The sequence below is a fragment of the Oratosquilla oratoria genome, chromosome 26 (genome assembly GCF_046742065.1).
Source record: "Oratosquilla oratoria isolate Oo_2021 chromosome 26, ASM4674206v1, whole genome shotgun sequence".
NCBI lineage: Eukaryota > Metazoa > Arthropoda > Malacostraca > Stomatopoda > Squillidae > Oratosquilla > Oratosquilla oratoria.
In genome coordinates this window covers 6,406,681-6,430,865 of record NC_134802.1, presented here as the reverse complement: position 1 = coordinate 6,430,865, position 24,185 = coordinate 6,406,681, and the positions used below count along the sequence as shown (strand labels likewise).

Genomic DNA, 24,185 nt, shown 5'->3' with positions numbered 1-24,185 from the left:
CCGCTTCATTAAATCGGCGACCCCCCCTCTCCATCCCCCCATGCATAAAGGAGAAGATGGGGAGAAATCCCTTTGGGCTGCATCAAAATTTGCTCTCACATACTACCTCACCCCCCATCCCCCTGCCCATTCCACCTCATGCATCACAACATCATCCATATACAACCCTTCTCCATTCACCCATCTTCTGTCCTCTCCCGTCCTTCCTCAACAGACATTCCCCTCTTCCCCAAAGCCCCCTTCACCCCATCCATCCACCTCATCCTAGGACGTCCCCTCATGTTCACTCCGTCCACATCTGCCTTCCATACCTCTTTTACTAGTCTTTCTTCACTCATTCTTTCCATGTGTCCAAACCATCCTAATACTCTTTCATCTACCCTATCTCCCAACCCCCTTTCCACACCTGTTCTCCTCACCTCCTCATTTCTCACTCTATCCAGCCTAGTAACCCCCAACATACTTCTCAGACACCTCATCTCAAGCCCATTCAAACTCCTTCTCTCTTCCCTCTCTTATGTTCCATGTTTCTGCCCCATACAGTGCTGTTGGCACAATCACTCCTTCATATTGTTATACATACGCTCGTCGAAGCAACACCGCCCGTCGTCGCTGTCGTCGCGCGACCAAGAAGAAGAGGATTTACGACGAAAAAGGAAAACCTGGTTTGTACTGTAGGGGTGGGGAGTGAACGTGAGTGCCCGAAATGGTATCTATGCAGTGCTAGTTAATTGTGTTAACTCGAAATTAGCAAAAATGAATGAAAACGATTCGAAAGCCAGTTGCGAATCAGAGCCATCTGGCGGCAATCCACTGAACCGCGATGTAAACAATCAACAAAACACGTGTTACGACAATGATTTCTTAGGGTTTGGTAAGTACGAAAGAAAGAACTTAAGTAGATTATTAGAGATAGAGAGAGAGATGAGCAAAAATAGGACTCGGTGGGAAAATGAAATCATGGACTTAAGAAAAGAGGTCATTGGTTTAATTGATTGTTTATCTAAGACTAACCATGAAATTTCTGACCTGAGAAAAGCTAACTTGGATCTTACAAACGAAATTAAAGAAATGAAAAGAGACATAAATGAACTGAAGAATGATAATGAAAAGAAGAAAACTAATGATAATAACAATAGCGAAAATCTAAAGCAGGAAGTGAACAACAAATTACAAGAATTGACACAAAAGATCGAAGAAAACTTAGGTGGGGACAGTATCCAGGAAATTAAGAAGTGGAAAGAAAATATTGAAAATAAAGAAATTGCTTTCAAAGAAATAGTCAAGCAGCAAATGCAAGATAATGCAAAAGACACAATCATTCAAGTGATTAACGAAAAAGCAAATTGGGTCAGGGACACAGTAGATAGGAAGAAATGTATTGTGGTTTATGGGCTTAAAGAAAAACAAGGATTGGCGAGGTACATGAGAGAAAAAGAAGAAAAAGAGACAGCAGTAGAAATCCTTAATGAAATTCAGGGGGGAGACAGTGATTCAGGCACAGACCTAGAAGAGACCTACAGAATTGGTCGCTATACTAAGGATAGGAATCGACCTCTAAAGATAAAACTAAGGTCACAAGTGGTAGTAGAAGACATATTTGCAAAAGTAGGTAACTTGGCAAAGAGTGAAAAATACAATAAGATATGGATAAAAAGAGAAATGAGTACTGAGGAATTAGAAAAAGAAAGGGCACTAAGAGAAGAAGCAAAGGAAAAAAAACTTGAAAAGATCGGAGACAGAATGCAAAGAATTCCAGTGGAGAGTAATAGACTTGAGATTAAGACAATGGCGCTTCAAAACGAACAAAACAAGGGAAGAAGAAACCAGGGAGAAGGAAGAAAATTAAAAGTGGCCTATACCAACATTGACGGACTAATTTCGGGACTGAACGAACTCAATGATTATCTGTTAGAAGCAAAACCAGACATAATGGGAATTGTAGAGACTAAACTAAGAGGTGAAATACCATCCACTGTTATCGGACAAGGTTTATACAACTACTGGATAAAAAACAGGGACAAGAAACAGGGAGGGGGAATCATGTTCTTGGCCAAGAAAGACCTAAAGGTGACAAAAATTGCAGAGGGCAAAGGTAATGCTGAATTGATCATGATATAAGTCGAAGGCAAGAATATGAAAAGTAGAAAGTTTGTGGTGACTTATGTGCCTCCAAAAACAAGCGCTTGGAAAGAAATCGAACATACAAAAATGCTAGATGATACAAGAAAATCACTCAATGAGATACTAATGGGTAAGGGTAATCTGGTAGTTATGGGGGACTTCAATTGCAAAGAAATTTGTTGGGACAGCATGACAGTGCAAGGAGGAGATGACTCGTGGGGCAATGTACTGCTAGATATGACCATGGAGTACACAATGACCCAATGGGTCCGTGAAAACACAAGGTACAGAAATAATGAAGAGCCATCGAAACTAGATCTAATATTTACAACAGAGCCTGAAATAGTGCATAAAGTCCAGTATGAGACACCAATTGGAAAGAGTGACCATGTACTCATCGAAACTATACTAAAGGAAGAAATAGACATAGAGAGGAACGAAAAGCATAGGAAAGGAAGACTGAGGTACAACAAAACAGACTTTACAAAACTAAAGACATTCTTCCGGAATGCAAACTGGGAAATATTTTACAGGGAAGAAACAGCAGTGGAAGAGAAATGGAATATATTGATGGAAAACTACAATGAAGGCGTAAACAGGCATGTACCAAGACAAAAGCGAGAGAGAGAGTACATTAAATGTTGGTTCAACAAAAGATGCAGTGAGGCAAAAGACAGAAGGGACAAAGCTTGGAAAAAGTGGAGAAAAGACAAAAAACAAAGCAAATGGCAAATTTATGTTAACTATAGAAATGAGTATGTTAATGTGAGAAGAGAGGAGAAAAGGAACCATGAGAAGGATATTATAGACAAATGCAAAGAGCAACCCAAACTATTCTATCGGTATGTGAATGGTAAACTTAAAAACAAACAGGAATTGGTGAAACTATGCCAAGGAAACATAGAATACACAGAAGATTTAGAGATGGCCGAAGTCATGAACAACCACTTTAAATCTGTTTTCACCAGAGAGAAAATACCAAATTGTGACATAGATAAAAACAAGAAATCTCCCCTCATGAATGAGTTTACAGCATCACTAAAGGAAATATCGGAACATTTATCAAGGCTTGATTTAAGATAATCTCATGTCCCTGACGGTTTTTCAAATTGGATTAAAAAGGAGTGCAAAGAAGAACTAACAGACAAAATACACATCTTAATAAACAGCTCACTCAAAGAAGGAAAGATACCCGAGGACTGGAAAAACGCTAACATTGTACCAATACACAAAGGAGGAAACAAAGAAGAACCCACCAACTATAGGCCAGTATCACTAACAAGCACCATAGCCAAAATTTGTGAGAAAATAATCAAGAATAGATGGGTAAAACATCTGGAAGACAATGACATATTAAACCCAAGACAATTCGGATTCAGACAAGGAAGATCATGCTCCACAAACTTAATATGCTTTTACTCAAGACTAATAGACATAGTGCAAGAAAGAAATGGATGGGCTGATTGTGCATTCCTAGACTTGCAAAAAGCCTTTGACAAAGTACCACACAGAAAACTACTAAAAAAAACTGGAACACATAGGAGGAATACAGGGAAACCTACTAAAATGGATAGAGGACTTTCTGGCTGGTAGAAAGATGAGAGTAGTGCTCAGAGAAAAATATTCAGACTGGAAAGAGGTGATCAGTGGAGTACCGCAAGGATCTGTGCTGGCACCAATAATGTTTGCTATCTATATGAATGACATGGATGAGGACGTGAACTGCTACATGAGCTTCTTTGCCGATCACGCCAAACTGCTAAGGAAAATAGAAACTGATGAGGACTGTGAAGCACTGCAAGAAGACCTAAATAGGGTATGGAACTGGAGTCAGAAATGGGAAGTGGACTTTAATACTAAGAAGTGTAGCATAATGGAGTTTGGAAAAAGCATACATACATACATACATATACCAAGGCTTTTTCCCCCTTCCAAGGGAGGTAGCCACAAAAGGAAAGGCATAAAAACACTCCCACCCATTTCATCCCTAAATACACTCCACACCCCTCCCACCCTTCCTCTCATCTGAGCACCTCCTGGATGACGGGTCATCCCTGAACCCTGCCCACCGCCCTGGGTCAGAAGCAGTGTCGCAAGACACAGTACATCCACAGCAAGGCCGCTTCATTTAATCGGCGACCCCCCCTCTCCGTCCCCCTTTGCATATAAGGAGAGGACGGGGAGAAATCCCTTTGGGCTGCGTCAAAATTTACTCACACATACTACCCCACCCCCCCGCCTATTCCTCCTCATGTCGTCACAACATCATCCATATACAACCATTCTCCACTCACCTCTGTCTTCCGTCCTCTCCCTTCCTTCCTCAACAGACATTCCCCTCTTCCCCAAAGCCCCCTTCACCCCATCCATCCACCTCATCCTAGGACGTCCCCTCATGTTCACTCCCTCCACATCTGCCTTCCATACCTCTTTTACTAGTCTTTCGTCACTCATTCTTTCCATGTGTCCAAACCATCCTAATATTCTTTCATCAACCCTCTCTCCCAAATCCTTTTTCACCCCTGTTCTCCTCCTCACCTCCTCATTTCTCACTCTATCTAGCCTAGTAACCCCCACCATACTTCTCAGACACCTCATCTCAAACACATTCAAACTCCTTCTCTCTTCTTCTCTTATGTTCCACGTTTCTGCCCCATACAGTGCTGTTGGCACAATCACTCCTTCATACAGTCTCCTCTTCGCATCCATTCCCAAATGTCTATTTCTCATTACACTCTTTAAACCACCAAGGCATTTACTCGCTTCTCTCAATCTACATTCTACCTCCACCTTCACTCCACCTTTTCCTGCTACACTTGCACCCAAGTATCTAAAACTATCCACTTCCTCCAGTCGCTCTCCCTTAATGTTCACTTCCAGTCTACTGCCACTTTCACCCCTTGTACATCTCATCACCTTACTTTTACCCACATTTATCTTTAGCTTTCTTCTATCACATACTCTCCCAAACTCTGCCACCAGCTTCCTCAATCCCTCCTCTGACCCTGCCACAAGCGCAGTGTCGTCCGCAAACAACAGCTGGCTCACCTCCCACTTTTCTCCATTTTCTTTAACCATCTCCAATCCCTGACTCACTACCCTAGCATTCACCTCTCGCACCACCCCATCCATGTACAAGTTGAACAGCCAGGGCGACATAACGCATCCTTGACGAAGTCCCACCTTTACTTCAAACCACTCACTCTCTCCATTTCCAATCCTAACACATGCTCTACTACTCACATAAAAACTCTTGACAGCTCCCAAAAGCTTTCCTCCTATCCCATAAATTTGCATAACCTCCCACAGTGCCTTTCTGTCTACCCTATCATAAGCCTTTTCCAGATCCATAAAAGCCCAAAAAATATCCTTCCCCTTTCCTATAGCTTTCTCACATATCTGTCTTACCACAAAGATCTGATCTACACAACCTCTACCCGTCCTAAATCCACACTGTTCCTCACCAATTACTCCTTCTGTTCCTCTCCTAATCCTCTCAATTAAGATTCTCCCATAAGCCTTCCCTACTACACTCAACAGGCTAATCCCTCTGAAATTACTACATTCACACTTGTCCCCTTTTCCCTTGTAAAGAGGAACTATACAGGCACTACTCCAGTCAAAAACAGAATATCAGGAAAATATACAATTGGAACCAAAGAAGTAAAGAAAGTAGGATCCGAAAAAGATTTGGGAGTAATTATCACGAACGACTTGTCCTATGATATACAGATTAACAAAATTGTCGGGGAGACTTACAACTTGCTAAGATCAATAAAAGTGGCGTTTACATACTTGGACGAAGATATGATGAAAAAAATATTGGTTACATTGATAAGGCCTAGATTAGAGTATGCAGCGACATTGTGGTCCCCCAGTACCAAAAAGAATATAAAGAAAATAGAAAGAATCCAAAGAGCAGTTACAAAAATGGCACCTGCACTTGCAAACCTATCATACGAGGAGAGATTGGCTAAACTGGAGTTACCGACACTGGAGCAAAGAAGAGAGAGAGGTGACCTATTGACCATCTACAGAATCATGAAAGGCACAGAGGTACTCGATAGTGAGAACTTACTTAACTGGGACAAAAGAAACACAAGAGGACATGGAAAGAAAATAAAAAAACATAGCTATAGAAGAGAACTGAAGAAAAACAGTTTTCCTCAAAGAGTTTTGGACACTTGGAACAAACTGGACAATGGAATAGTATGCGCAAAAACTATTCATGAGTTTAAAGACAAACTAGACACTGCAAGATACAAAGGCGGGACATCACGAGCATAGGGAGGAAGAGAGGAGTTTGAATGTGTTTGAGATGAAATGTCTGAGAAGTATGATAGGGGTTACTAGGCTGGATAGAGTGAGAAATGAGGTGAGGAGGAGAACAGGGTTGGAAAAGGAGCTGGGAGATAGGGTTGATGAAAGAGTATTGGGATGGTTTGGACACATGGAAAGAATGAGTGAAGAAAGATTATTAAAAGAAGTGTGGAAGGCAGAGATGGAAGGAGTGAATATGAAGGGGCATCCTAGGATGAGATGGATGGATGGGGTGAAAGGGGCATTACAAAAGAGGAATGTCTGCAGAGGAAGGACGGGAGAGGACAGAAGATAAGGGTGAATGGAGAAGGGTTGTGTATAGATGATGCTGTGATGCATGAGGGGGAGTGGGTGGGGGATGGGAGGTGAGGAAGTATGTATGAGAAAAAATTTGATGCAGCCCAAAGGGATTTCTCCCTATCTCCTTTTCTTTATTGGGGGAGGGGGGTCGCCAAATTTATGAAGCTGCCTTGCTGTGGATGTGCTGTGTCTTGTGACACTGCTTCTGACCCAGGGCAGTGGACAAGGTGCAGGACCTGTCATCCAGGAGGTGCCGAGATAAGAGGGAGGGTGGAGGGGAGTGGAATATATAGGAAATGGAATGGGTGGGAGTGTTTTCTATGCCTTTTTCTTTTTTGGCTAACCCCCATGTAAGGGGGAAAAAGCCTTTGGTGTATGTATGTACCTCACCAAACCATGTTTATATCTTAGTCCATATACCGCAATACATTTTTTTCTTTCCACTGTATCTCTGACCCAATTTGCCTTTTCATTAATTACTTGAATGATTGTATCTTTTGCATTTTCCTGCATGTGTTGTTGGACTATTTCATAAAAGACTATTTATTTTCTATGTTCCAACCATTTCTTAATCTTTTGGATACTTTCCTCACCTAAGTTTTCTTCAGTTCTTTCAGTCATTTCTTGTATTTTGTTATTCACCTCATTCTTTAGGTTTATACTATTGGTAGTATCATTAATTTTCTTTTCATTTTCACGCTTCATCTCTGTTGTATAATTTTTCATTACCTTAAGTTTGGTTCTTAGTTCAGTTAGTTTTTCTTAGGTGGGAAATTTCAATGTTAGCTTGCACCAAGCAATCCATTGTTCAACAATTTCTTTCCTAAGGTCCATGATTTTATTCTCCCACCATTTAAAATTTTTTGCTCATTTCCCTTTGTATATCTAAGATTTGACTTAAATTTCTTCTTTTGTACTTACCGAATCATGAGAACAAATCTTTGTCATATATTCATCTGGCTGCTGGTGTTTGGTATCTTTTGTTTATATTGTATTTTGGTGTGGTGCCTCTAGATGTGTCTGCTGTCAAGTAGTCGTTAAAGTCAAATTTATTGTTATTTTCCTTAATCTTTACTTATTATGTTTTATTACGTCTAACTAGCACTGCAGAGATTTCATTGTGGACACCCACAATTGCTTCCCTCCCATTCAATACAAAATAGGTTTCCTTCTTTTGTTGTATAACCAATAATTTTCCTCTTCTTTGGAGCACAAACGACAAAGGTGTTGGCAGTTCCATTGCATCCGTGTGTAGTAAGCCCTGGTTGTCCCTTTCCATCCATTATGCCGTGAATAAACCCCAAGAAACCACACACTTTGTCTTCAATTAACCTACGTGGAAACTCATTGACAAATTTGATAAGCTAGACCAATTAGATATTGCTTTTCACCTATGTAGTGAGGCTGAACCCAAGTCAAGTCTTCCCACTTCAGTTATAAGAGGTGACAGAAAATGGGACTGGGGATGGGATTAGTCATGCTACTTGTAACCCCAAAGGGGTCATTCCTAAAAAAAGTAAAGGCATAAGAGTGTCTGGGAGTTTTCCAACCAGTACCCTAAGGTTTGGGTCTTTTAATGTGCGTGGATGTGGTACAGATGAGAGTAGAAGGGAAGAGATAGGCAGTATGTTTGTGAGAAGAAAGATGGATGTGCTGGCTTTGAGTGAAACTAAAATGAAAGGGAAGGGTGAGTGTGAGTTCAGGAGGGTAGTTGGGAGGTTCTCAGGAGTGAAGAGATGAGGGAGAGGAGGAGTGGCTATACTAGTAAGTGAAGAGATAGGTAAGCATGTGGTGTAGTGGAAGAGGGTTTCTTTAGAGGTTGATGTGGATAAAGGTGAAGCTGGGAAGGGAGATGTGGGTTTTTGTAAGTGCGTATGGGCGTGGTAGTGAGAAGAGCGTAGAGGAAAGGGAGGCATTTTGGATAGGTTAAATGAGTGTATAGAGGGATTAGGGAGAAATGTCAATGTAGTTGTATTGGGTGACCTTAATGCTAGGGTAGGAAACGGACCAATAGATGGAGTGATTGGGAAGTATGGAGTTCCAGGTAAAAATGTGGCAGGAAAGGGAGGAGTGGGGGAGGAGGTGGAATGTAGATTGAGAGAAGCGAGTAAATGTCTTGGTGGATTAAAAAGTGTAATGAGAAATAGGCATCTGGGAATGGATGCTAAGAGGAGGTTATATTTACCTAGTTGTATTTTACGGGAAGGGGAGCTATACTCGTGGTGTCCCGTCTTCATATCTCATTTTATCTAAACTATTTTTAAATTCATGTATTGTTTTTGCTCACACCACTTTCTCATCTAACTTGTTCCAACTGTCTATTACTCTGTGAGGAAAGCTGTTCTTTTTCAGATCTCTTCTATAGCTGTCTTTCATGATTTTCTTTCCGTGTCCTCTTGTATTTCTATCATCCCATTTTATTAGATCCTCTCTATCAATAATTTCTATGCCTTTCATGATTCTGTAAATAGCTATCAAATCTCCTCTCTTCTTTGCTCTAGTGTCTGTAGTTCAAGTTTTGCTAGTCTCTCTTCATATGATAGTTTTGCTAGTCTCTCCTCATATGATAGTTTTGAGAGTGTTGGTGCCAATTTTGTAATTGCTCTTTGTATTCTTACAATTTTTTTAATACATTTTTTTGTACTTGGTGACCACATTGTTGCTGCATATTCCAATCTTGGTCTTATCAGAGTGATTAGAATTTTCTTCACCATTTCTTCATCCAGGTATGTAAATGCCACTTTGATTGTTCTTATTAAATTATAAGTTTCTCCAAAAATCTTATTTATATGTTTCTCAGGTGACATATTATTCATAACAATGACTCCCAGGTCCTTCTCATTTTCTACTTTTTTTTTATTCCTTCTCCCAATTTATATGCTCCTGTTATTCTGTTTTTGCTTTTTCCAAATTCCATTATACTACACTTTTTAGTGTTGAACTCCATCTCCCTCTTCCTACTCCATTCCCATACTTTATTTAAATCACTCTGTAGTGACTCACAATCTTCTTCCGTGTTCACTTTTTTTAATAGTTTTGCATCATCTGCAAAAAAGCTCATATAACTTTCAATTTCTTCATCCATATCATTAATATACATAGCAAATATTATTGGGGCCAGAACTGTTCCTTGTGGAACACTGCTTATTACTTCATCCCATTTTGAGTGTTTGTCTCTTATCACTACTCTCATTTTTCTTTCTTGCAAAAAGTCTTCCATCCATTTAAGCAGTTTGCCCTATATTCCTCCTTCAGTTTCTAATTTCTTAAACAACTTCTTATGTGGTACTTTGTCAAAAGCTTTTTTTAGGTGTAGAAATGCACAATCAGCCCAGCCATCTCTCTATTAGCCTTGAATAGAAACATATTAAATTGGTGACGCATGATCGTCCTTGTCTGAATCCAAATTGCCTTTGATTTAGCACGCTGTTTTTTTGTTTTTTTTTCTTCTAAATATTTTAACCATCTTTTGATAATTCTTTCACAAATTTTTGCTATTGTACTTGTTAGAGAGACTGGTCTATAGTTGGTAGGGTCTTCTTTATTTCTCCCTTTATATATAGGTACTATATTTGCTTTTTTCCAATCTTCTGGAACTTTTCCTTCTTTAAAGGAACTATTTATTATGCTATGTATTTTGTCTGCCAGTTCATTCCTTCATTCTTTCAAAATCCAGTTTGCTATTTCATCTGGTCCATGCGATTTTCTGACATCAAGATTACTCAAGTGTTTCAATATTTCATTCTTTGTTACTTCTATTTCTTTCATAGGGGGGACTTTCTCTTTCCATTCGATCTCTTCCGGTTGTATGTTCTCCCTTGTAAACACTGATTTAAAATGCTTGTTCATAATTTCCGCCATTTCTATTTCCTCTGTGTATTCATCTCCTCCTTGTCTTAATTTCTCCAAATCTTGTTTATTTTTCAGTTTGTTGTTTATATGAATGAGTGATTGTGCTGACAGCACTGTACGGGGCAGAAACATGGAACATGAGAGAGGAAGAGAGGAGTTTGAATGTGTTTGAGATGAAATGTCTGAGAAGTATGATAGGGGTTACTAGGCTAGATAGATTGAGAAATGAGGAGGTGAGGAGGAGAACAGGAGTGAAAAGGGAGTTGGGAGATAGGGTTGATGAAAGAGTATTGGGATGGTTTGGACACATGGAAAGAATGAGTGAAGAAAAAGTAGTAAAAGAGGTATGGAAGGCAGAGGTTGAAGGAGTGAATATGAGGGGGTGTCCTAGGATGAGATGGATGGATGGGGTAAAAGGGGCATTACAAAAGAGAGGAATGTCTGTTGAGGAAGGATGGGAGAGGACAGAAGATAATGGTGAATGGAGAATGGTTGTGTATGGATGGGGGGGTGAGGAAGTATGTATGAGAAGTAATTTGACACAGCCCGAAGGGATTTCTCCCCATGTTCTCCTTCTCTGCATGAGGGGACGGAGGTGGGGGGGGTCGCCGAAATAATGAAACGTCCTTGCTGTGGATGTGCTGTGTCTTGCGACACTGCTTCTGACCCAGGGCAGTGGACAGGATGCAGGGATGACCCGTCATCCAGGAGGTGCCAAGATGAGAGGAGGGGAGGGGAGTGTAATATGTAGGGGATGGAATGGGTGGGAGTGGTTTCTATACCTTTTTCTTTTTGGGTACCCCTGATGTAAGGGGGAAAAAAGCCTTTGGTATATGTATGTACTGTTTTGTCCAGTTTGTTTCAAGTGTCCACCACTCTGTATGGAAAACTGTTGTCTTCAGATCTCTTCTATAACTATCTTTAGATTCTTTCCATGTCCTCTTGTGTTTCTCATGCCCCAATTTAGCAAGTCCTCTTGATTATTTCTGTACCCTTCATGATTCTATAGATGGTCAGTAGGTCGCCTCTCTCCTTTGCTCCAAAGTTGGTAACACCAATTTAGCGAGTCTCTCTTCATATGACAAGTTTGAAAGTGCTGGAGCCATTTTTGTGGCTGCTCTCTGGATTCTTTCAATTTTCTTTGTATTCTTTTTGATACTGGGTGACCGCAATGTCACTGCATATTAGTCCAGGCCTTATCAGTGTGACAAATTTCTTTGCAATTGAAGTCCCCCATAATTACCAGATTACCCCCACCCATTAGTATCTCATTTAATGAATGCCTTGTATCTTCTAGCATTTTCGTATGCTCATTCTCTTTCCAAGTGCTTGTTTTTGGGGGCACAAACTTTCTGCTTTTCATGTTCTTGTCTTCGATGTTTATCATGATCAGTTCTACATTACCTTTGCCCTCCGCAATTTTTGTCACATTCAAGTTTTTCTTTGCCAAGAACATGATTCCTCCTCCCTGTTTCTTGTCTCTGTTTTTAATCCAGTAATTGTATAGTTCATGTCCAACATGGATGGTATTTCACCCCTAAGTTTAGTCTCCACAATTCCCATTATGTTTGGTTTTTCTTCTAGCAGGTAATCATTAAGTTCATTCAGTCCTGAAATTAATCCGTCGATGTTGGTATAGGCCACTTTCAATTTATATATAAAACAAGAGGACATTATTGCATAGGAAATGCTACAAGGAAACTTTAAGTAGTCAATGGTTTACTATTGGCTAGGTTGGAGATAAATTATTTCATAAAGATAAATGAGCTTGATATTTTGTATTTAGTGGAGATCAACTCCCAAAAAATGTTTATCTACAACTGGAGAACAATACACATCTGGAGAAAAGATAGAATATGAAATGGGTGGAGGGCTAATGGTTGTTGTTAGAAGTGTCTTGAATGTGGAAGAGGCAAATTGAAGGCAAGGCTGAAGCAATCCTGAAAATTAGAACTAAAAGCAAAATAGAAAGGACTTCATGATGGCATATGCCTCCTCCCAAGATGAGAGCTTGGAATGAAGCTGAATATCAAGAAATGTTATTGAACATGACTCTTTTCTTAAAGAAAACTACTAAATATAGTAACAATTTAGTCTTTATTGGAGTTTTTGTTGTAGTGAGATCAGCTGGGAGGAATAGGAAATAAATGATGAAGCAGATTCCTGAGGAAATACCCTGTTAAGTATAGCAATGAAGAACACAATCACTCAGTGGGTTAAGAAAGTGACTTGGTAAGAGGTGATGACATTCCCATAAAATTAGATCTGCTACTAATTAGAGAGCCAGATATCATGAGCTCCTTGAACTACATTTCTCCCACAGGAAAAAGTGACCATGTAACAATTAAAATTCAGCTGGAAGATAAGGATATAGAGCCAAGGAATGAGTCACACAGGCAAGGAAGACTCAATTTTGAGAAGGGAGATTACTTAGGCTTGAATAAATTCTTTGGAGGAATTCATGAATACCACGGGAATAAGGAGGAAATAAGAAATCTTTTGTGGCACAACCTGCAAGTGAGTAAAAATGTGCCAAAGACTAGTGAAAGAAAGAACCAGAAATAGGACTGATTCAGCAAAAGGTGTGAGATTGCAAAAGTAGCCAGGGACATGGCATGGGGGAAAATGAAGGAAGAGAAGAAGCAATAAAATAAAAACTTACAAGCTAGGAATGACTATACAAGAATCTGTAGGTAAGAAAGTAATTTTGAAAGAGGTGTAGATAAATGCAAATATGAACTGAAACTTTTGCAGGTTTAGTAATGGTAAATTCAGACATGGAAGGAATTGCCAAACTAATAGTGGGTGGTGAAGTCTTTGAGGATGCCTCAACTCAAGCAGAATTAATGAATGAAAGTTTCTAATCTGTCTTCACAAAGGAGATAAATTTTTATTAGGAAAGTGAAGGAAACAAGAATTTGGGTTTTGAAGATATAAATGTAAAAGTGAGGGAAGTGCTCAATATTTTGGGAAAATTGGACATGACAGATTCAGGACCTGATGGGATCTTATGTGTTAGTTGTTCCTTACATTCTTTTTTCTTGTATGTTCATTAAAAGAAAGCATTGTGCTGCTTGATTGGAAAAGGGCTAATGTGGTACCAATTCACAAAGGCAGAAATAAGGAGGCGCCACTAAATTATAGGAGTGTATCACAGAGCCGGTGCCTAAGACACTTTACAGCATTAAAACTATACCAGTGCAGAATAGGGCTGGCCACAGATTCAAACTACCCCAGGAAAACAAAACAAAGAACAAAACAGGAGCATAATAATTTTTTATAATAAGACACTGCTTCTGACCCAGGGCAGTGGACAAGGTGCAGGGATGACCCGTCATCCAGGAGGTGCTCAGATAAGAGGGAGGGTGGAGGGGTGTGGAGTGTATTCAGGGATGAAATAGGTGGAAATGATTTTATGCCTTTCCCTTTTTGGCTACCTCCCTTGTAAGGGGGAAAAAGCCTTGGTATATGTATGTATGTAAGATAACACCTATACTGCACAAAACATCCACACAAAAGCACATACTCAGATCAATAAACAAGCCCTTCAAGACAGACCACCAAATTCAGTACTCCAACAATCTCCTTTCATAATTAGCCCCACAAAAATAGCCCCCTAGTATCTGGTAAAACAAACACTGGCATGCTTATGCTTAGGACAACATACAACATTAAAGCAGTACTACGAGTAACACAGAATAGGCCTGGCCACAGATTCCAACTGCTCCAGATGAACTACCACACAGAGGACACACAACACCTCATACTACAATGCCGTACTCTAACAATCCCTAGATGCAACCATCACACAGGGTACACAGAATACCTCATACATTCACATTCGAGCAGTGATTGAGTAAGGATGAACCAAAACACACTCCGAACCGCTACCTAGTGATTTGACAACGGACGATTTTGGAATGTATTATCAACAACCTGGTTTGTACATACGGGGAGGGAGTGTCAAAACTAAGGTGACCGAAATGTAGTCTTTGTATCTTGGTTCAGTTACTGTAAAAGAAGAACCAGTGACAACTGTGGATGAATTAAATGATGAATTCAGCGCAAAGGCAAAGCGACGACTGGAAGTACAATAGAGTCCCCACTTGGTGTAATAGAAAAAAAGAATGTGTCTGAATGAGACCCCAAAATCATACCAAAGGTTGGATAGAGTCTCTTTTCGAGGTTTGATAGAGAAAATAGTAACATATATAGAGGGCTAGACACGGATAGAGAACCTAGGTTTAAAAATATAATATATATATAGAAATAAATGAGTTGTTGGACGAAATAATTGAACTGAGAAGTGAATGCAAAAATATATACAAGGAAGTAGCTATATTAAGGAAAGCCAATGAAGAAAACAATAGGGAAATAGACCATCTAAAAATGGAACTGAATAGAATAAAGGGAGAAAATATAAGTTTGAAAAACGAAAATATGAATAGAAATGAAGCATTAAAAAAAGAGATGAAGGATCAAATACAGGTGGTGACTGAGAAAGTGGAAAAAAATGAAAGAAAATGACTTTCAAGAAATTAAAAAACAGTGGAAGGAGGAACAGGAAAGTAAAAAATTATCCTTCAAGGAAATAATGGAACAAGTTAAGGATAATACGAAAAAAACAGTAATCCAAGTGATTAAAGAAAAAGGAAATTTAGTTAGGGATGCAGTGGACAGGAAAAGATGCATTGTGATTTACGGTATTAAGGAAAAGCATGATGTGCCTAGATACCAGAGAGAAAGGGAAGAAAAAGAGATCGTAAAAGAGATTCTAAAGGAGATTCAAGAGGAAAATCAAACCTTGGATAAAGAAATCGAGGAAACTTACAGAATGGGGAGATACTCAAAAGAAAAGCAATTTAGGCCGCTAAAGGTAAAACTTAGGTCACAATTGATAGCAGAGGAAGTACTATCCAAAACAACAAAACTAGCAAATAGTGAAAATCTCAAAAATGTATGGATAAAGAAAGAAATGAGTGAAGAAGAAAAGGAAAAAGAAAAAAAAAAATTAAAGGAAAAAGAAAAAGACCTTAGAAGTGAAGCGAAAGAAAGGAACGAAAAAAGAACTGAGAACGAAAAGAAGGATTTTTTTTTGAAAATAGTGGACCTGAAGTTGAGAAAATGGTACATCACAAAGAAGGAAACAAAACAGACAGAAGAAGGGAAAGAAAAAAATTAAAATTAGCATATACCAACCTTGACAGATTGATCTCAGGAATGAATGAACTGAATGATTACCTGGCATCAGAAAAGCCAGACATAATGGGAATAGTGGAAACGAAATTGAAAGGGAATCTACCACCTAACACAGTGGGACAAGGTCTATATAACTGCTGAATGAAGAATGGAAAGGAAAAACAAGGAAGGGGAGTACTTTTTCTGACCAAGAAAGACTTAAATGTGAAAAAGATAACAGAAGGAAGAAATAATGTAGAGTCAATCATGATAGAGATAGAAAACAATTACATGAAAAGTAGAAATTTTATAGTAGTGTATGTGCCCCCTGAAACAGGCCTGGACAGAACATGATCATTCCAAATTGTTAGAAGATATGAAACATGAACTAACTGATATACTGAAAGAAAAATGTAAATACAGTAGTTATGGGTGATTTTAATTCCAAAGAAATATGTTGGAAAGAATTGACAGTGAGGGGTGGAGAGGACATATGGGGCAGCATGCTACTCAATATGACCATTGAACACACATTGACCCAATGGATAAAGGAAAATACCAAATATAGAAACAATGAGGAACCTTTGAGACTGGATTTAGTACTCACATCGGAACCCGAAATTGTAGACAAAATAGAATACTGTTAGCTCCGCTGCCAATAACACTAAGTCACTTGTGTTATTCATCCATAGGCCCCATGCCTCCTCCTTCTCTTAACCCCTTCCATACGGGGCCGCACACGTAGGCGTCATGGGGAGCGAGTGTATTCGCGAGGCTGCCATATCAGCGTCTTGATTATATTTATTGTAGTCGCCCCTCCATAATGACATTCTTTCTAATTCTTTTGTAATCGCATTTTCTATGGTTATCAAAATTCACGGGTGAAGAGAGAACGATCGATATAAGCGGTGACTATATTTTATGATGCGAGTATTATTACGACACGTCGTACGGCTGGCATTGGTAGCTGCCACCGAGATCTAAGTCCATGACGCCTACGTGTGCGGCACCGTATGGAAGGGGTTAAGTATGTTTCCACCAAATCTTCTATAACCAGTTATTAAAGTTTCTTGATGGGTTGAATTAAAATGGAGATATAGTTTTCTTATCTTCTTTTCTTCTAAGTAATTACACTTGGTTTTTCAAGCTACACCTAGGAACTCCCACCCAGGATCCCTGTTCATCCCTCCAAGCCACTTCTGCTCTGGCGTTACTCTTTAATTCAACCAGTATCTTTTTATTCTTCAAATAAGTACCACCCTTTAAGGGCGTGACTTTACCTCCATGCACCAATAATTTTTCTCCAATCAGAAAGACTGTTATACTGTTTCAAACAATACTGTTTATGCAAGCAATTTGTCACAGCAGAACGACTTCATGTTTACATTTCGTAATGTCGGCACCTCTCGATATCCTAATCTATATTTGCAAACACAAGACGGTAAGCTAGAATATGCATCTCTCTGCAACTTCCACTTGGCCATTGTATCATAACAACCGAATGAAATTTACATATCGTTTCACCTACCCCTTGATGTACCTAAATGTCTACCTCTATCTACAGGGCTCGGCAGCTACTCTTGGTCGTCCTGACCAATGATATCTTCTGCCCTCGTACAGGGCTCGCTAGTATATACTTGGAAAACATCATATATATAAGAAGCTAGTCTACCTTTACATAAACTGGTAAAATGGCATTAGTAAAACAAATAAGCAACCTTCCAAAATGCACAATAATAATCCAGGTAGAATAATGGTAATTAACATGTAAAAATAAAGCATTTCCCAAAACAGATAAAATTACAAATTCAAACAACATTCACTGGAGAATGGTTCCATCATCTTTTCAAAAATGTTAGCAATATTCAATGTGAGAAAAGTATAGTAAAGTGTCTCTTCTTGCATTTAAATTATTGTCAAAACACTTAATTCATTTTTCTCAAAGTAACACTCTTAATGCTTCAATACTTATGTGAAAGGTCCTTAAGGTTTCAAGTCTGACCACAGCAGATCCAAGGTCTTCATGTCTCTGCCTGACACCAAGTTCCAGTTGTTTAGGACTCCCATCCCAAGTACATACAAATGGTCAAAGCAATACTATCTGTAAAATGCATCAAGATTAATATTCAATTCTAAAAGAATATTATCATAATATTCTCTATACTCTTCTGGTTCCTTAAAATTTATACATAGGGTATCACAACAATCATCTTCATAGATCTGCAACCTTTCTTCATATCATCTAAATGGCCTATCAATTCTTCCCGACTTTCTAAATGGACTAGTTTAAATTTATTTCCACCTGCAGAATCAATTACCCTATATGGACCTGAGTGCCTTGGTGAAATTTTATTATAGGGTCAATGTAGTTTGACCATGACTAAATCTATTTTCAATTGTAGTTTATGTGCCATTTTGTGTTGTTGCTTTTTCATCTCTTGAGAATATTCCTGGGTGGGAATGATTTTATGCCTTTTCCTTTTTGGCTACCTCCCTTGTAAGGGGGAAAAAGCCTTGGTATATGTATGTTCCCTAACTCTCTGGTGAATACTTTGGAAAGTATTTATTCTATTTGAGATATAATCATCTATATTATACACAGGTTTCTGCTCTCCAGTCAAGATTTCATAAAATCTTGACTGGAGGTGTTTCACCTGTTGCTATATTAATTTGGTTGTTCAGAGCACATTTAACACAAGGAATCCAAGTATCCCAAGTTTTACTATGAGGACTTATACTTCTAAGACATATAATCATTTTCTTATTTAACCTCTCTACAACTCCATTACTTTGTGGATGATTCACTTGAATGTTTACTTTATCTTAAATAAACTACATAATTTTTCCAAGATTTTGTTATTAAATTCAGTTCCATTATCTGAAACCAAGACCTTAGGTGTAGTGAAATTACAGATTATCTAATCATAGATTACTGAAGCAATAGTTTCAGCTTTCTTATTTGGAATGGGTTGTAAAATACAAAATCTTGAAAAATAATCAATGGCAACCAATACATATTTATATCCATTCTCAGACATAGGTAAGTATAGGAGCAGCTTTTAGTGTATTTCCTTTCACCTTAACACATTTCAAACAATTTTCAATATATATATATCTTCATCATACATACATAAATATACCAAGGCTTTTTCCCCCTTACAAGGGAGGTAGCCAAAAAGGGAAAGGCATAAAAACACTCCCACCCATTTCATCCCTACATACACTCCACACCCCTCCCACCCTCCCTCTCATCTGAGCACCTCCTGGATGACGGGTCATCCCTGCACCCTGCCCACCGCCCTGGGTCAGAAGCAGTGTCGCAAGACACAGCACATCCACAGCAAGGCCGCTTCATTTAATTGGCGACCCCCCCTCTCCGTCCCCCCTTTATAAGGAGAGGACGGGGAGAAATCCCTTTGGGCTGCGTCAAAATTTACTCACACATACTACCCCACCCCCCTGCCCATTCCTCCTCATGCAATCACAACATCATCCATATACAACCATTCTCCGCTCACCTCTGTCTTCCGTCCTCTCCCTTCCTTCCTCAACAGACATTCCCCTCTTCCCCAAAGCCCCCTTCACCCCATCCATCCACCTCATCCTAGGACGTCCCCTCATGTTCACTCCCTCCACATCTGCCTTCCATACCTCTTTTACTAGTCTTTCTTCACTCATTCTTTCCATGTGTCCAAACCATCCTAATATTCTTTCATCAACCCTATCTCCCAAATCCTTTTTCACCCCTGTTCTCCTCCTCACCTCCTCATTTCTCACTCTATCCAGCCTAGTAACCCCCACCATACTTCTCAGACACCTCATCTCAAACACATTCAAACTCCTTCTCTCTTCTTCTCTTATGTTCCATGTTTCTGCCCCATACAGTGCTGTTGGCACAATCACTCCTTCATACAGTCTGCTCTTAGCATCCATTCCCAAATGTCTATTTCTCATTACACTCTTTAATCCACCAAGGCATTTACTCGCTTCTCTCAATCTACATTCTACCTCCACCTTTACTCCACCTTTTCCTGCTACACTTGCACCCAAGTATCTAAAACTATCCACTTCCTCCAGTCGCTCTCCCTTAATGTTCACTTCCAGTCTACTGCCACTTTCACCCCTTGTACATCTCATCACCTTACTTTTACCTACATTTATCTTTAGCTTTCTTCTATCACTCTCCCAAACTCTGCCACCAGCTTCCTCAATCCCTCCTCTGACCCTGCCACAAGCGCAGTGTCGTCCACAAACAACAGCTGGCTCACCTCCCACTTTTCTCCATTTTCTTTAACCATCTCCAATCCCTGACCCACTACCCTAGCATTCACCTCTTGCACCACCCCATCCATGTATAAGTTGAACAGCCAGGGCGACATAACGCATCCTTGACGAAGTCCCATCTTTACTTCAAACCACTCACTCTCTCCATTTCTAATCCTGACACAAGCTCTACTACTCTCATAAAAACTCTTGACAGCTCCCAGAAGCTTTCCTCCTATCCCATAAATCTGCATAACCTCCCACAGTGCCTTTCTGTCTACCCTATCATAAGCCTTTTCCAGATCCATAAAAGCCAAAAAAACATCCTTCCCCTTTCCTATAGCTTTCTCACATATCTGTCTTACCGCAAAGATCTGATCTACACAACCTCTACCTGTCCTAAATCCACACTGTTCCTCACCAATTACTCCTTCTGTTCCTCTCCTAATCCTCTCAATTAAGATCCTCCCATAAGCCTTCCCTACTACACTTAACAGGCTAATCCCTCTGAAACTACTACATTCACACTTGTCCCCTTTTCCCTTGTAAAGAGGAACTATACAGGCACTTCTCCAGTCCTCCGGTACTCTACCCTCTCTCCAGCAAACATTAAATAACCTCACCAACCAGTCCACCATCACTGAACCTCCCTTTTTCAGACATTCTGCATGGCATCCATCCAGACCAGGTTCCTTACCTGCTTTCATCATCTTTACAACTGCCTTCACCTCATCCTTCCTTATTTCTCCTCCATTCTCCTCACTCATCACTCTCATTTTCTTCGCATTTCTCACTGCAGCTATCTTTCCTTCCCTATCCTCCTTCACACTTAGCAACTCCCTAAAATATTCTGCCCATCTTCCCCTTACTGCCATCTCTTCCATTATCATCTTTCCATCTGTACCTTTTACCTTTTCTTCTCTACTTGATTCGCCTCCTCTTCCTCTCTTTATTTCTTTCCAAAACATCTTTTTATTACTTTCAAAATTTTCTGTCATACTCCTACCCCATTTCACATCTGCTCTCCTCTTTGCCTCCTTTACCTTTTGCTTTACTTCTCTTTTCTTTTCTTTGTACCAGGCCAAAAGTATTTAAGTTGTGCTTGTCTATAAGTTTTATCCTTTCCTGGATGTAAACTACAATCACTATCATGAAGTAACTTCAATATCTCTTTTACAAGAGTTTGTGGTATTACCAACTGATTTACTGGACCTCTAGAAATTTCTTTCCTGCTTACAACTGTTTTTCTATACAAAAGTTCATTAGTCAAATGAAATTCCTCTATCTTATACCTTTTTGGTAGTTTTGGAGGATTTTCTCTTGGGTTCATCAAGTACTTGACTAATGAATCACATGTCTTATCTGTTCTCTTATTAGCATTTCCTCATCAAAATTTACTAACTCCTCTACACTACAAACAAAATTAATCAACCCCGTCATTGGTTGGCAAATATTTCTAGAAAGTGCATCTGCCACAGCATTCTTTTAACCCAGAATATATTCAAATTTAACTTCATAGCACTGAAGTATTGCAAACCATCTAGCGAGTCTGCCCCCAAGATTCTTATGCTCAAATAAGTTCTGAATAGCTGTATGATCAGTCCATACTCTGGATATCCCAGTATCATATCTCTAAAACTTTCTAATGAATATATCACTGCTAATGTTTCTCTTCCTGTTATAGAGTAGTTTCTTTCTGCATTATTACAAAGGCTTGAAGTGTGAGCTGTTGGTTTCAAAGTTCCATTTCTCTCTTGCATAAGTATTCCTCCTAATCCTATGTCAGATGCATCATTGCAAAGAATGAATTCTTTATCATAGTCTGGAAATATTAAAATTGGAGAACTCGTGAGTTTATCTTTCAACTTATCAAAACCTTCCTGTTGTGCAGGTCCCCAGATGAACTTTGAGTCCTTCCTCAACAAAGAACTTAATGGATTAGCAATGTCAGCATATCATTGAATAAATTTTCTATCATAACCTGTCAATCCCAAAAAGCTCCTAACCTTGTCTACATTGGTTGGAACTGGAAAATTCTTGACTGCTTCAACTTTTGAATTCTATGTACCAAGTCTATGTCTATCTTATGTCCCAAATAAATAACACTGTCTTGCAAGAACTTAAATTTTTAAGTTTTACTTTCAATCCTGCTTCAACTAGTCTTGAGAATATCAAGTCTAATTTCTTAAAGTGCTCAACCACTGGGAAGCTATTAAAATGTCATCTAGGAATGCACTGGCAGTGTTTCCTAACAACCCATCTAGAATTGTATTCATTAATCTTATGTAAGTCAATGGACTATTACATAACCCAAATGTCATTCTTTTGAATGCATAATGCCCCATTGGAGTAGAAAATGTTGTGAACTCTTGTGAATCTTCATGCAACTCTATTTGCCAAAAAGCAGATTTGATATCTATAGTGCTAGAATATCTATTGTCAGTTTCCAAACTTCTTAAAATGTCACCTATTACTGGTAATGGTAACCTGTCACAAATGGTGTGCTTATTCAATTCCCTATAATCAATAACTGGGCACATAGTACCATCTGATTTTGGCACCAAAATCAAAGGAAAGTTTCACTCACTTTTACTATGTTCAATAATATCCTGCGATAACATTTCAGTGATCAGTTTATCTACTATTACTAATTTAGAGTGAGGAACTCTGTAGGCAGGTATGTAAATAGGCTGTGTTTCTGGTTTTAATTTAATCTGATATTTTAAAACAGTTGTTTTGCCTAAGGCGTCCCCTAGCAAAGCAATTGCTTTATTGTGCTTCATAAGCAAAGCAGCTAAACTTTCATCCAACTCAGGGCGATTGATTCTTGTATTTCTTAATTCTATTTCTTCTTGAACTGAACAGATTGGTGAAATTGGTAATTCTACCTCCTCACTACTCTCATTTAAAATCTTGATGGGTTTGGTACACACCTGAAAACATCCTATTTGCGTACCTTTCCTTAAAACTATATTTAAAGTATTAATAATTAATCATTCTACTATGTTCTTATTTGACTTATAAATCCCCGAGTCCAATTTCAAACCTTTTAATCTAATTAATTCTGGGAGGTTTAAAATTTCAAAGTCTACAGTGATTCCTTTCAACTTCACTTCTACCCTGTTAATTGCTCTGGAGTGTAATAATGTCGACTTTATTAAGCCACCATCCACAATGTGCAAGGCTTCATTTGTAGTTGATGAATTAGTAATTTCTGGGATTTCTTGAACATCGTGAGTTGGATTCACTATATGAGGCTTTACTTTTTGTTGGTCTGGACCGCTCGACCTCGTTATCTAAAGTAAAATTGTTATCTTTCTTATCTATGTCTAGGGATTCATTTATTCCTGTCACTGGTCTTATGTCTGGTTGATTTTAAAATGGGTTTAACTGTGATTTCACTAAGATTCCTAAGTCAGCAGGACATATCACCTTGTTCTCTTTTCTCATAATTGCAAATCCTATCAATAAATCTCCTGGAAAAACAGATTCTACAACCATCACTGGAATGTGCAAATGTTCATTTGTATATAAGATAACTTCTAGTTCAACCTTACCTAATGTTTTTAACTGATTTCCAGTTACTAATTGCAATGAGTAATGGATTGGTTCCAAGATTTTCACTCCTGGTTCCAACTGGTTTGAAACTGTACTTGTTATAACATTGACTACAGATCCTGTATCAATAGATATTTGAATAGGCTTATTGAACACTCTACCAGCAAAGAGAGATCCTACAGAAGTCCTTCCAATTGTAATTGTCAGTTTATGACTATCTTTAATGTTGGAGTTTTCTTTCACTCTTCTATCACTCTTATCCTTAACACAATACTGTCAATGTTTATATATATGGGGATTTCTAGAATATTGGTTTATTCTGTGTCTGGGGGTTTTCCTCTTGTTTCCTGATGCATACGAAAATTTCTACATTTATAGGTTTTATGGCCTATTCTTTGGTGATACATACAGAATGGTGGGTTTCTATGCTGATACTCATCATGACCTTCGTATTTGCAATTTCTACAAATAATTCCATAATAACAGTCTTGTGCTTTGTGTCCCCAAGTATAACAATTAAAACCTAGAATTCTAGTATCCCTGGATGGACTTCTAACTTTCTATGTCCTAATTCTGTTTTCTTTAACTCT

At 38.9% G+C, this 24,185-nt stretch overlaps 1 protein-coding gene across 7 annotated transcripts in view; it reads left to right on the top strand.

The window, feature by feature from the left end:
- Nucleotides 1-24,185, top strand: part of LOC143039374 (uncharacterized) — a 1,426,499-nt gene that overhangs the window by 1,343,206 nt on the left and 59,108 nt on the right. Inside the window, exon 36 of one of the 7 annotated variants that reach the window (XM_076209294.1) lies at nucleotides 17,339-22,151. The exons of the other annotated variants lie outside the window; for them this stretch is intronic. Within the exon in view, the coding sequence (XP_076065409.1) occupies nucleotides 17,339-17,374 (36 nt within the window). The 3' untranslated portion in view covers nucleotides 17,375-22,151. Of the gene's footprint in view, nucleotides 1-17,338; nucleotides 22,152-24,185 lie in introns of those variants that run through there. 7 annotated transcript variants of the gene reach the window in all.